The 13,918-nt window shown below is 48.6% G+C and overlaps 1 protein-coding gene across 3 annotated transcripts in view; it reads left to right on the forward strand.

Annotated features, from left to right (window-relative positions):
* Positions 1–200: 200 nt before the first annotated feature.
* The window catches only part of LOC149340152 (uncharacterized), a 207,733-nt gene continuing 194,015 nt past the window's right edge, over positions 201–13,918 (forward strand). Inside the window, exon 1 of one of the 3 annotated variants that reach the window (XM_089548897.1) lies at positions 201–624. In XM_089548897.1, the coding sequence (XP_089405023.1) occupies positions 462–624 (163 nt within the window). In that variant the 5' untranslated portion in view covers positions 201–461. The remainder of the gene's footprint in view (positions 625–13,918) is intronic. The other 2 variants (XM_089548899.1, XM_089548900.1) reach the window with 2 other exon arrangements.

Genomic DNA, 13,918 nt, shown 5'->3' on the forward strand with positions numbered 1-13,918 from the left:
GCAAAACTGAGAGAAGATGAAAGGAGAGAAAGGGTGGGTGCGCGTGTGACCGGTGGAGGGTCGGCGTTCTCCGCTTGCTGAAGCACCCGACAGGCGGCGCGGCGGTTGGGCGCCGCACTCGCGATCGGCAGCAGGGCGGCCCTCTCTCCACGCTCGCGGTGCTGCCGTCAATCGACCGCGCTCGAACCACGTGCTCCTCTCCGTGAAGGGGCGGCGCTGGCGGCAGAAAGAAAGCTGCGCGCAGAACGCGCGCTCGGCTCGTTTTTGGCTGCAGCCGCGGTCCGGAAAGAGCCCCAGTCTCCGCAGCAGCGGCCGGTAGCGGACGAGCGCACTCATCGCTCCTGCTGCTCCCCGTGTGTTGTTGTGTGTGCGTGCGCGCGCGCGTGTCTCTCTCCTGTCGTGGATATATTCGTGCGACGAGACGACGACGGTCTGTTTGCCGTCGCTCTAGAGGAGAAGACATGCCGCGCTCCCGGTGTGGCTTCTTCACACTCGCCGCGTTGTTGCTGGTGCTTGCGCCGGTCGCCGTGGTGTGCGACGACGAAAACAGTGGCGTGCTTTCAGCTACCACGGCTGAGGATAACCGCATCGAAGTGGCCAACGTCACCAAACCAGCGGAAAACGGTGAGTTGCGGCGCGTGTTACGCATTCCTCGTGGCTTGCTTGCGGTTCTCGATGCCCGAATGTTAAGAGATCACCGAGGAACGAAACCCGCGGACGCTGATTCTCGACCTGCACGGCGCACGTGGACTCTTAAGGATGGAACAACCGGCGCGAGCAGTTTCGTTCACATAGAGCTGCCATTGAAGGATCGCTTAAAGTCGTTGGACTGCCGTTATTTGACAAGGTTTAGGACGCAGTTGAGAGGCAGCAGCTACAGGCTCGCAGGGGTTGCCCACTGTGGTGCTTTTCTGCAGAAACTTAGGTTCCATGTACCAGTTCATTCACCTTGAGCCCCCATGGCTTCGACGCGCGCGATGCTGATCGTCTTCCGATACACCGGCATCGCACTAAAGTTTAAATGGGCCTTCTTTTTTTTTCACGGCTGTACGGTAAAAAATTCTTTGGTTTCACGCCCTGAGACAAGAAAAACGTCAGGCAGTTAAATACTTTGCTCTCGAGGGCATTGAAAACGCTGTTGTATTAAGGAGTTCTGCCGCCAGGAGCCTGTTGGCGGGTCTTCAGCAGGGCTGAGCGCTAGCAACTGCGCGTAGTTACCAGATAGTAAATGGGCAATCGGCGATGCCTTCCAGAAACGCGGTTAGGTTACAAGCATGTCTTCCAAGTTCGCGTGCCATCTCCTCCGACTCCCGTCATATCCGACAACGTCGAAAAGCGGTAAGAATAACAAAATAAGACGCTACTTCTTGTCGGAAGTCTTAGCATTTAATCTATTTTATTTACAAATTTTAGGCACAGGGCAGGCAGGCGCATGCATTTATAACTGAAACATACTGCAGTCAGCTTCAAGTCAATGTGAGGAGTCAACGACTGCCTTGAGTGCTCATTTAATTTCAACTTACCACCAGCAGAGTCGTGTTTTGTGCGCACTCAGCTCTCTCTATTTTTACCGCACCTCCGATGCACTCAAATAGTCGCAAATATTAACATAACCTCGCCGATAAAAGAATGAAATAATTGACAGCACACAGGCGCTGACGGCGTCCGCGCACTTATAACGATCATTCTCCATTGGTTAAATTTGCACTTTTCGCAATGCACTTATATAGATACACGAGGTGCAAAATATTTCTGCAAATCAAGCGGCCAGTACGGATAAATGACTGTGCCGCATCAGACAACATCATACGCTATCCGAATCAGACACACCGGCTGCGCAGGTGTCGCAGGAACTTCGCAATAACACTCGTGGTAAACCGACGCACGTGCACGCTATCTGCGCGAAAGTAAGCTGTCGGCAAGACGCGGGCCAAGAACGGAACTTCGCGCGGTAGGCAGCTTCCGCTCGATCACTGGAAATCGAAAGTTTCGATCAGAGACAACGTCGACCTCTGGAATAAATTCCCTGTGGACGAGCGCTCCCTCCTCACAGAAACCCAACGTATAGTTCATATACTTACGCACATTCGTCTGGCCGGTGAGGCTTTCGACAACTACCGGAGTGTTTTTATTTCTGCCTGCACGACGGCGAACAGTTTTTTTCCTTCATTTATTTGGCATGACATTGTCACACAGATAAAAGTTTGCAGGGAAGAGTTTGTACCTGTACTTGCAAGTAATTCGAAGCACTGACTAAGCCTTCTCCTTAGCTCTGCAATAGTAACACTGAATATTCAGAACACTGGCCACACACTACATGAACCCTACCGTTAGACATGCTCGGTGAGTCGGGCAGTGCGCCCCCATCTCCATCTAACGTTGGAACAGTGAACAGCCGCGTAGACGTGTTCGCTAACGGCAATGCGCTCAGGTGAGCCCACTGTGGAGCATCGGATGAATGGATTCCGCGCGGTCGTTTGATTAAAATACCGCTCACTCAGGCGAAGTTCGGAGTGGGCGCTGCCATGCGTGTACGGACACAAGGTGGTACAATAGCGGCAGGCGCTGTTGTATTGGAAGGGGTTGAGGCTCAACTATCACTGCTTCGTTTCAAAGAGGAGCGGCAAGAGTCCGGCAGCTCATTACTTCTGAAATATTAATGTCCACGTGCCAATGTTCAGAGTTTCCTTCTCGAATACACCTCGCCATTAAAACGCAAGCATTGCGTACAGCTTTCAACCAACAGATCCTAGTCAGGAGCATTACAGGTTTAGGTTTCACTTCACTATTGCCCGGGTACAGTTTTTGTCATTTATTCTTATTGGGCACTTCCATCAATACCCTGAGGAACTGAGCTTCTCTTACTGGGTTTCAGTGAACAAGACGAAACTGCGTTGCACAATTCATTGAAATCCGATCGATAACATTTATTTTGAAGGAGTGCACGTTGCCGTCGCTTATGGCGTATCTGTGACGTCTTGTACTCCGGGAAATTCGCTTTCGTTCTTTCTCGTCGGTCCTGCAGCTTACGGCCCACAGATCCGCGGCGCTGGAGACCTAGAAAAACAGCTTTCCTTCTATGTTAAAGGTCCCACAGTCACTAATCTCAAGTGCGCAGAGCCACGGCGGAGGTGTGGATTAATGACTGCATATATGGCAGCCTGCCGTTTGTGCAGATACCCAAGTCCACAGTATAGTCTTTGTAGGTGCACGATACCCTTTCAATCACTGTGCTGATAAATTGCGATTGGTCACCCACCACCACCTGAGAGTTGTAGGTAGCTGCTCCAAGTGAAGAGTGTCGGCGCTTAGTGACGTCACCTCGTCGAGGCCGGGTTCGTGAAGGCGTGGGAGCCTGCAGACGCGTGGGACACGCCAAAGCTGCTCTTTCACGTCCCCACCACATGCGGAAAAAAAAAAAAAACATCGCCCATAGTTGTTTACCCCTCCCGTGGGAGCGCCGTCAGATGCTAGCTCTGCTGCCAACCGCTACGGGCGTTTCGCATGGGAGCAGATACTCCAGCCCCGAAATGGAGAAGCGGCTGACGGTGCATGTGTCTTTCCGCGTGTCTGCGTTTCGGATGCAGGAAGCTGAAACTTTTCTTCCCAGCGATCTCGGGTGAGCGAACCATTTTTGAACACGTTCACCTGTGTTCAACGGGTCTTGCAGGCACCGATCCGCTTCTGCTAACGTGTAGAGTAAGCGGCAAAGATCCAAGTGCGCAATCCAAACAATTGCGTCAAAATCCTAACCGAAGGGGTGGAAGTTCAGTGGAGGCGAAACGCAAGCTCGCATCTGTGCTGTGCAACATTAATACACAATACAGAAGCCCAGAACCCCAGGAAGTACGAATAATTCCCAAGCACTGTGGTATACAGCGTCTGTTATAACCAACCTGTAGTTTCGGGGCGTTAAATTCTACATAACATAACAAAATTTAATACAACATTAAACCGCAACTTTGCGCTTATAACCAGAAAATATAATGCTGATGGTATATTATAATTGCGCAAGGGCTGCTTTGGCCAAAGAACGCGATAGCCCAAAGAATTTTTGAGTACGCAAGCAATCGGGGGTTCTGGTACCCATTTTACAAAACATTTCAACTAGAAGAAGCCGAGCACCAAGCCAGGGGAAAATATGTACCGATCGAAAATCACTTGGTATCAGGTAGCTCTGAGGATCAAACCCTGCTTCTCTCGCACACGTGGGAGGTGCTGAAATCACTAGGCCGCAGATATGATCTAAGTAAATGGAAAATTGTATAGCTTTCAGGCCGTGCTTTACGAGCGAATAGCGCATGTCTCCCCAGAAGGACGCATCTCTGAGCGAAAAAAAAAAAAATTCGCATGCAGATTAAACTCTACGACAGTAACAAATAGGTATAATACCATAAACAGAGCGCTTGAGAAATTCTTGCTTACATACAAACTTATAATAACTAAGTCGTTCAGCTCAGAATAAATTCGGCTTTGTTTAAGATCAACTGAACAGGCCAACTGACATATTTGTAACAACGATGACCATTAGATATGTATCTGCGCCATTGTTCGACTTGTCGACAAAAAGTTGTATATATATATATATGAGAGAAGCCAACAGCCACAGAAACCAAGGGACAGAGGGGATTTTTTTATTTTTATTTGTTTATTAATTTTATACTGTTCGATTTAGAATATTACTGAATATGTTATCGCTTAAAGCTATTTGATTACAAAATCAGAAGAAAAAACAACCACATGCCGCCGGTGGGATCCGAACCCACGACCTCCGAATTACGCGTCCGGTGCTCTGCGCTCTGGTGCTCTGCTAACAGCCTGAAGTTCTTTGCACGTCCGCGGTGGCTTGCTTTAACTAGTTCGCTGTTAGATTTGCGCTTTCCGTTTTGTGCTGTAATTTTAATTGTCGAATTTCTTCAAGGCCTTTGTTTTTCACATGCGGGCATCGCTCTCTACTGCAGATGGGTTCTGGTCTCTGCGCCCGGTATTGTGTGTGGTGGCTTCAGGTTGCCCCTGGTTACACATTCTGTAACGTGCCATAATTCTTCAGTTTGCCTCTGGTTTATAATTCTGTTCATTTCCATAAGTTCCTTTCTCTATACGTTGTTCTGCAGTTAATTTTTGTGCACTTGTTCTTTCAACAACAATTGTTATACCCCCCACCCCCTCGTGTAATTTTGAGGCAAACAAACAAAGCTAAGAATCAATGCAACAACACACAGCAGAAGCTCTACTCTCCTCCTGAAAAAACAAGACTTGAGAAAAACGAACAGGCAGCTTGTGTCCACGCAGTACGGGTCCAACGCGCACTGTTTCATCCCTTCCTTGCGTTTTGATCTCAATTCCGTGACGTCAGACTTTTCTCGTCTGAAAGTGAGATGCTAGTTCACTTTCTTGGAAGACACCTACATCGACCTGCACCACCTACGCTAGCGACGTCAGTTCAAAACTTCAGACTAGCCTTTGGAAGACACCCTGCTGAAATATGTCACTGCTGTCGCTCGCTCCTTCACCGAGGAAATTATTGTAAATACAAAGCGTATGGCTTTTGGTTACTGTTTCCCGAACTGCGCACTGTTCTGGGGCTTAAGACGTACAGCTGAGTGTTATTCATTTGGCGTTTCGGTTTGTTGGTATGCACCATGCACAGTGCATGATAGGAGAACAACTTTTGAAATTATCTTTCGGCTGCTTCTGACTATTGCGCAACAGCTACAGAAAGCGGGGAAAGACGGTTGCCGTGAGGCGTATAATTCGATATCTGCAGCGATGCAGAATGAAACCGCCTGAAACCAAACATGGATACTCGTCAATGCCGCTTTCACCGTCTGTGGTTCGATCCATAAATTAATGCGGTGGTGTGTATGTTCTCTACGACAACGACAATTCTCGATCTGCAGTGCTTGTATTTCATAGATGGCGACGCTCATATGCTGCCTCATAAGTTGCCGTAATGATCGGGTCCCTTGACATTTTAATTACCGCAAGCCGCCGCAGTATACCTCAGTGGCTGTGGTGCTCAGCTGCTGACCCGAAAGGCGCGGTTCGGTCCCGGCCGTGGCGGTCGCATTTCGATAGAGGCGAAATGCTATAAAGGCCCGTGTACTGTGCGATGTGGGTGCACTTTAAAGAACCGGGGGTAATCGAAATTATCCAGAGCCCTCTACTGCGGCTTATAGCTGGAGTCGCTTTGAGACGTTAAACCCCGTAAAATCAAACAAAATTAAAATCTTTGAAATAGCTCAGTGACTACATTACATAATATTACCTATATTACCCCATAATATCTAAATATAAATGTTTAATTGCCACACTGACAAGAGCTTCTGGTGTTTTGTGCATCCCGCAAAATAACGACATTTACTAAGCTGCATGAAAACGACGGGTCATATACTTTTCATGAGTGTCACACCCAGGGCTCTCCGGCATACCTACTGGTTCCCAGTTAGCTTCGTATTCCGTGAATGGTTTCGCTGGCGATCATTTTTATCACACATGGCGCATTCTCACTTTTGCCAAAACATGCCTTATTATTCTCCTCATCTCGTACACTGCTGGCGGCGATGTTGCGAGTTCGACGCTTATATTTCTGTCTGCACACTCTGCTTATTGCTGTCATAGTATAGCCTCTTTTCGCTACTTGTTACATTTTCGTTGTATCTGTCGTGTTCTCTCATCAATCCAAGCGCGCATCCACTACGACTGGTCGGTCACCGCATTCGCATATCGTCATTCCTCGACTGGCCTGAGATCTTCAAGGGCCGGTGTCATAAACAGATCCGCAGGAATATCCCAGTTTTTCCCACCGGGTTTTCTTTCTCCCTTCATGCTTTCCGTTTCGTTCCGTTCCGTATCTCAACGGAGGACCCTCCAAAGACATCGGGGATGCCTTCTTCCATCTCGTCGCCTATACGCCTCGCCTTGTTTACGGCGCCGCGAATCAATTGCAGAGTGGGCGCAGAAACTCGACGCCGGTACGCCGGGAATCAAAAAAGAGGCCGACGTACACAGAATGGACGAGCAAGCGAAGAGGGAGTGGCGTCCATTGTCCACAAATGCTCGATGCGTTCGCTTTTCCGGCAGTGACAGAAGCACAGTATACATAGAGCAGCAGTACTGCGGAAGGCACTACTGCGGCATGATTCTCTAGAAAGCAGGACTGAACAGCGAACACAGGACTAGCACACAGAGAAGAAGCGACAAGACACGAGCGCTGACTATCAACTGAATGGTTTGTTGGAGTAACATGCATATGAACGAAACAACATTCTGACAACCAAGTGCGCATGGTTCGCAGATCGGATCTCTGCCATCAGGCAGCTTCGTCCAGATATGCAATTTCGCGGGGATGAATGATGTCCTCGTCCTGTGTGCGCTGTTCAGTCCTGCCATGTACCAACTCAACTCTCCGTATCTCTAGAAAGCGGCGTGAGGTTCTCTCGCGCATGACCGATGACGCGCGTGTGATCCCGATAGAAAAGCATGGCGCGCTGGGTAATGCGCCTTGCTTTAAAAACGCCCAGTGCTGTTGAAGCTACAGACGGCGCCAGTCAACTAGGAGCCGATTTCACAAAGCTGCTCTCGCTGTATCGGGATTTTCTAACGGGCTTGCGTATAACTTGCTATTGTTATTATCCAGCGCACATTCGTTCGCAGTTGCAAGTGTTCTTGCTGGTGGAAATAGTTTTCCCAGCTTGAAATTTCATTCACTGGGGGAGTTAAACCTGTTAAAGCGCTGCACAGTTTTAGTTTAAACAGGCTATGGATGGCTCGAAGCGCCGGTCTTCCTATATCGGCACCCCTTTCTTTGTCCTTCTGGAGGGCATTTCGCCCGCGCTCTGCGACCGCTTTGTGTGCTCGCTTCGGGCGCGCTTGCTTCGTGTATTTTCGATGCGAAAGCGGCCCCATTGCCCGCTCCGGTCCGCTTTTTTTTTTTTTTTTGTCTTCTCAAGTGGGTAGTCGCCACGCTTTCCATTTCCTACTGCCTCGCCGCACGGGTTCCTTCCACACGCCCCCGGTGTATCTCTGTCTACTTCTTTTGCGCACATTCGTCTTTGTCACAACCGTACTTTCCACTGCGCGTCCCTTTTCATGAGTGTCCCTCCTCATAGAAATAGCGCGAAGAAAGGGGAAAAGGAAAAAGAAATAGATTTAAAGGGCACGACCCTTGTCCACGCTTTTTGTGCCTGCTTTTTTTCCCGCGAAGCTGATGTGTCTTTCGCAGCTTGGCGTCGCACTATCGAAGCTCTCTCGTGACCGTCTTCGCGTAGGATGTCCGCGATGACGACGTTGGCCTGAGCGTCGCCGGCGCAAGACCTCAGCGCGACGTAAGCAGCTTTCAGTCGTTTCTCACCTTCTCTTCGCGCTAAGAGCGCTTGGGTATAAAAATAAAAAGATACTGCAAATCCGTTTTTCTCTCCCTGCCTGTTTCCTTTCTACTGCACTTTCTTTGGTATTTATCTCAGTGACCCGCAAAAGCAAGCTTTCTCATTTTCGTGCAAGGCCTGCTAAAGAGAACTGCTTCGTTTCCACAGACAGCATATTTTACTTTCGTGAGAAAAAAAAACTGCGAAATAAAGAAAAAAGAAACTGTACTCAGGCATTTTTTCGTCGCATTTTTTTTCCCCCCGAGGCGATTAGCAGCGTGCAGAAAAGGACCTCGCCGTCGAGTTATATCCACCATTGAGGAGAGCAGTGCTGGCCGACGCGCCGGATCTCTTTCTGCGTCCCACGCGGCGTGCTTTCCTGCCCTTCGCGCCCTTACTCCATACGTGCGCTCCTCTATGGACGCAAGGATCGGCCACGTAGTCAGCCCGAAGCTAAATGCTTTGGACATTTTTTTTTTTTTTTTGCGGCACTTTCGTGACCTCTCTCTGCACTTTAAACAGAAAGGTGCAAAAAAAAAAGGAGTAAGTTCATCTCCTTTTATGAAAGGGAGAGCGCTAGAGGACAGCTTGCTGCCGTTTTATTCCCATGTAGGCGTATGTGTTCAGCGTGTGAGTTCTGAATGCCAGCTAACGAGCTTCGTTGCGTGCCCCGTCTCCGGCATCAAAGGCAGGCTAAGAAAGTGAAACAAACGCAGGCATATATGTGGCACTCTTATTTTTTGTTCTTTGAATTAACTGTGCATAGTTTCTTAACGTGGCGTTATACGAAACCATTGAAGAATAGGCCGATAATGAGCTGGCAGTACTTGAATGATTGATGGTTTGGTTTGGTTTGGTTTATGGGGTTTTAACGTCCCCAAGCAAATCAGGCTATGAGGGACGTCGTAGTTAAGGGGCTCCGGAAATTTCGACCAACTGGGGTTATTTAACGTGCACTGACACCGCACAGTACACGGGCCCCTAGAATTTCGCCTCCATCGAATTTCGACCGCTGCGGCCGGGATCGAACCCGCGTCTTTCGGGTCAGCAGCCGAGCGCCAAAACCACTGAGCCACCGCAACGGCTCTTGAATGATTGATTAGGGTCGGAAGTCACAGATCCTTTTGACAGTATGATCACAGATGCGGAGATTTTTTAAAAATCATTACATCTTTATAAAAACTGACGCTGATGGTTACATGCATGCGGCCATCAAAGAGTGTGTGTTGAGCTCGGCGGGCACAAGATGAGGATGAACCTTTCATGGTTATGCGAGTAACTAGCCGGAAATTGCTAGTTATTTATCTAATTATTGACTTCATGTGGCATGCGGCATGCCACAGCCGCATTCTTGAACAATGTATTGCTTCGAAGCTAATCGAATTTACAGAACTTGCCAAAGTACATTATGTCTTGAGATAGTCGTAAATGAGTTTTCTCATTTTAGCACCTTATTACGAAACGAGGTACTCATCGTGCGCCTCGACAGAGCACGAAAATGGACGCGTAAAGCTGTAAATGTTAAAAATAGCCTGAATATATACAGAGAGAAAAGATAGCTGCATTCGGCAGAAGAGAACCCTCATTCGGTAGTATAAGGGGCCCGTATTCGACGGCTGGTACAGCGTAATCTAACCACGAGCAAATGTAGTGTATTGTACAGAGGTGTTATTAAAAAAGTCTTTTTGTTCCATGGGGCGATTGCCTTCAGCAATAACAAAAAAAAATCTTTAAAAACCAGAAACATGGAACAAAACTAAAGTCCCTCCCATCTTAATTAAATACGAACAAGAGCCGTGCCCTGTCCAATTTTACCTCCTCTTTGCTCCGGTTCACGTTTCATCTGCATTACGATGGCATAAATTGCACTCATTATTTCTTTAGAGAGCTCTCTCAGTCGAGCTGTGCATTTCTGGCCCTTAATTTCTACTTCACCGTGCGAACTTCTCGGAGAAAACGCACGACAAAAATCTGTGCGCCCTGTGATCTGTGTGACGTCATCTTTTGGGCAAACGTGAATCGCAAATCAGCGCAATACAGGAAGCATTTGTTTAACTGGTGACGCAACGGAGCAAGAAGCGCCAGCGAAGAAGGAGCCCGAGAAATGCACGCGAAGCCATGTTGTGTGGCTTTCTTCGTGGCTTTGCTGGTTGTGTTTTGTCTCATTACGAAAGGAGAAATAGGCAGTGTGCTCCCTTTGTGCCGATGCTTTTTTTTATATTATCCAAAACATGAAGAATGGCTGCTCCACTTCGTTACAGAATAACCTGCTCGGTGAGCATAATAGTACGGATGTACAGTCCGGTTGGTCGTCCGTTATATAGCGCAACAGCACAGTGAGGACGGTGACGAAGAAGCACTTGCGATGCTGTTTTCTCTGTCTCTGCCTCTTTTGCAGATTTGCATTTATTGCTAGTTTTGAGAGGAATTCAAAGCGCCAAGCGTTACTCGCTAAAATAGCCCCACGATAATAGTTTTCCGTGATAGGCCTCATCGGAGGCTACAGTATATAAGAAAAATAAGACAAAAATAAATAAATAAGACACAACTGTCTAATCATTCACATCCCAAGAGGAGGAACTACTATCAAGGCAGCTGTGGACAAAGACTACGGGCATTTATAAAGCCAACTCTCTTGTCGAAACTGTTTTCGATGTCAGCCGTGACAAAATAAATACAAGACTGACTAGATCATTAGGCACCACACTTATTCGCTTCAGACGCCGCAAAATTTTGTTCAACACTTGTTTCGGTGCTTGCCGCGAAAAGAGAAAAACCTGTTCCTCTTCCGTAAAAACAACTCTATCGGTCTATCTGCACCGGCGGGCGTCAGCAAAGCGTGGGCGGCAAATTCACGAGTGCTCTACGAAACTTTCTCCCTAATTTGTTTGTTTATTTTGCTTATTCTCATCTCCATCTATTTGTCCAGACCCACTGAAGTCATGGCCCTCTTTCCAGAACCTCGCGCGCAGGCAACAAGCAGGCTTCGCAGTTGCCGAGCTGTCCTCCGATATTGCTTTGCTCCGTGTCTGCGCCGAACAAGGAGTAATCTCTCGGCGCATTTGTATGCATGTATGCAGCCTGCGAAGAATTCCCTTCCGCCGACCGGCAATAACACGTGTGCGCTGCTTCCCCGCACCAGAGTAACAGGGCGGCAGAAGTTTCGGAGGTTGGCCGCGTATCTTCCGTCCCTCGCGACGTGTATAACTCCGGCGCGCGAAGGAGCGTGCCTCTTGAATAGTTCAACCCCTTGTCGCGAATTCTGTGATACTCGGTGTCGTTGTCTTCGAGACGCGTTTCCCTCCGTGGGGATTCTCAGTCCACTGGCGAGACGCAGAAAAGTGGAGGAAGTGCTGCTGTCGGAAATGGCTTTCGCTTTTGCACGTCAGTAGGAGATGATGTGGAGTGTGCCGTCGGCAGCAAAAGGAAACGGAGCAGAAAAGTGCATTTAGAATTCCCATTTTTTTAAACCTGGCGTCGCAGTAAACATCTCTATTTTCTTGGTACATGCTCCAAGCATGACAGGCCGCGGCTACACTTTTCATCATTTTCTGAATCGCACCTCCTGTGAAACTTTCAGTTCACAGGAATGGTCCGTTTAGTAGAATCCCTACATATAGAGCAGCTTTCGAATGTATTTCCTTTTTACGTATATTTCTTCTTTTCATGCGCAGTGTATGTCAATTAATTACGGAGAGAAAGAGGACGAGGAAAGAGAGGGAGTTAGCCAGAAGTGTGTTTCACGTCAGTGAATTGAATATCACTAATGTGTAGGGCTTCAAAAAAGTGAATATTTAGAGCGGGAAAATGCAGCAGTCTCAGCGATGACCCCTCAAGCGAGGTTCTCTTTGAGTAAGCGCTCAAGACTTGCCCTGCGTTCAAAGCTTTTTCATCAAGTCCAACTCTTGCTTTCTCCTCGGAATAGCTCGTCGGTCAAATCGCATAAAGCAGAGTCCCCATGGGCGCCGAGGGCACCACCTATACTTGGCGCCATCAGAACCCATCTCTCCGTACGAGCACGCACTGAGTGGCAACTCTCCTTCTCTCTGGTGGCGTAGGCCTCTCTGAAAAGCAAGTTTCGGTGACGGATCGACTGCCGTCTTCCTGCGCCGAAATGCAAGCCTTTCCTGTCTGGCTATCGCACGTCGTCCTTTTCACTGCGACCCCACAGAATACAGACAAAATGGAGAAAGAAAACAGAATGGGAGCCGGAAACAAGAAAACCCGGCAAACCGAACCAACAAGACCTGACGCGCCACCCATGAACGGAAGGCTTCTCCTCCGCCTCGGAATTGCTCGCTGTCCGTTCTTTCTTCGCTGCTCTTTTAATCCTTGGAATAGGCTTTCTTTTTTTCTGCCTTTTGCACTCCGTGATTGCGTATAGAGCGCGGCGCCGGCTTTTTTCTCTTGTCCGTTTCATTTCGCGCCCGCGGTGGCTTCGGCAGCAGCGCCGGCCCATTCTATCGCGGAGGATCAAACGCCCTGGGGCGACGGCCTTGGCGTACAGCCGGAGTAGTGGAAGCTGGAAAGTCAGGGGCGGCGCGCGGGGGAGGGGGAGCGAGCGCGCGCGGGCGCTCAATAAAATAAAAATGAAAGCGGAAAAATAAAAATACTTTGGAATTATGTGCCGATCCCTTCCCGATCCGATCGACCAGAGGAAGCAGGAGAGGAGGTAAGGTTATTTCCTCGCTGGAATTCCTATCGCGCTCCTTCTCTCCCATTCCTTCCTCCCACTCTCACCCTCTTTTCGTAGTTCCTACCCGTCGCTCTTTGGTGCTTGTCGTTGTTGTTGTTTTTGTTTGTCGTCGTTCGTGCATTTGTCAGCTCGGGTCCGCGTATCTCAGTGGCGGGAGGAGCCCGAGGCCGTGCGCAGTCATATTCGGTGGACAAGCAGGGGAGCCTGTGACGCCTATGAAGCGAAGCAAACGATGCGTTCATATGCGCGGAGGCAATGATGCAGTCGCTCACGCTTGATGGAAAAGCGTCCTATCAACCTTCCCTGACTCGCGGGGCGCAGTGATCGCTTTTATTTATTTGCTGAGGGCAACGAATAGAAGTAAGAACGTGTTTAGTGAGTGCAAACTTTTTATTCGCGACGTTAGGCAGCCTTCTAGGCCTTGGAACTGCTGTTTTTTTTTTTTTTTTTTGCGCGCGGTCTAGGCATAGAAAGGAAGCGGAGAAAAGACGGAGATTCTAATCCTAGTCCCGATTTGCTTCTTTTATAGTCTTCAAATTTCTTGAAAGACGTCCGGTTTTAAGGATTTTGTTGTGTGCCCGACAAGAATTCAGAAAGGCTGCTTATAAAGTCGGATGCTTCGTTGTGGCGATCCTAAACCGCCAATACAGTTGCGACGGTGATTCTAGGCTTGGTAGCTAAGTTACGGTTTTTCAAGTCAGAGCTTGAAATTCGACCCCGGATTCCTGAGCGAGCTCCTTACGGAAGAATTCTCCGCATGTTTCTGAAGTCTTCTCTGGGGCTCACGTCACGATCGTTAAAAACATGCCGGCTGTATCAATCGGAGGCTATGAAATGATTTTAGTAACATTAAATA

This window comes from Amblyomma mixtum, chromosome 6 (assembly GCF_055824585.1).
Source record: "Amblyomma mixtum isolate Tamu chromosome 6, ASM5582458v1, whole genome shotgun sequence".
NCBI lineage: Eukaryota > Metazoa > Arthropoda > Arachnida > Ixodida > Ixodidae > Amblyomma > Amblyomma mixtum.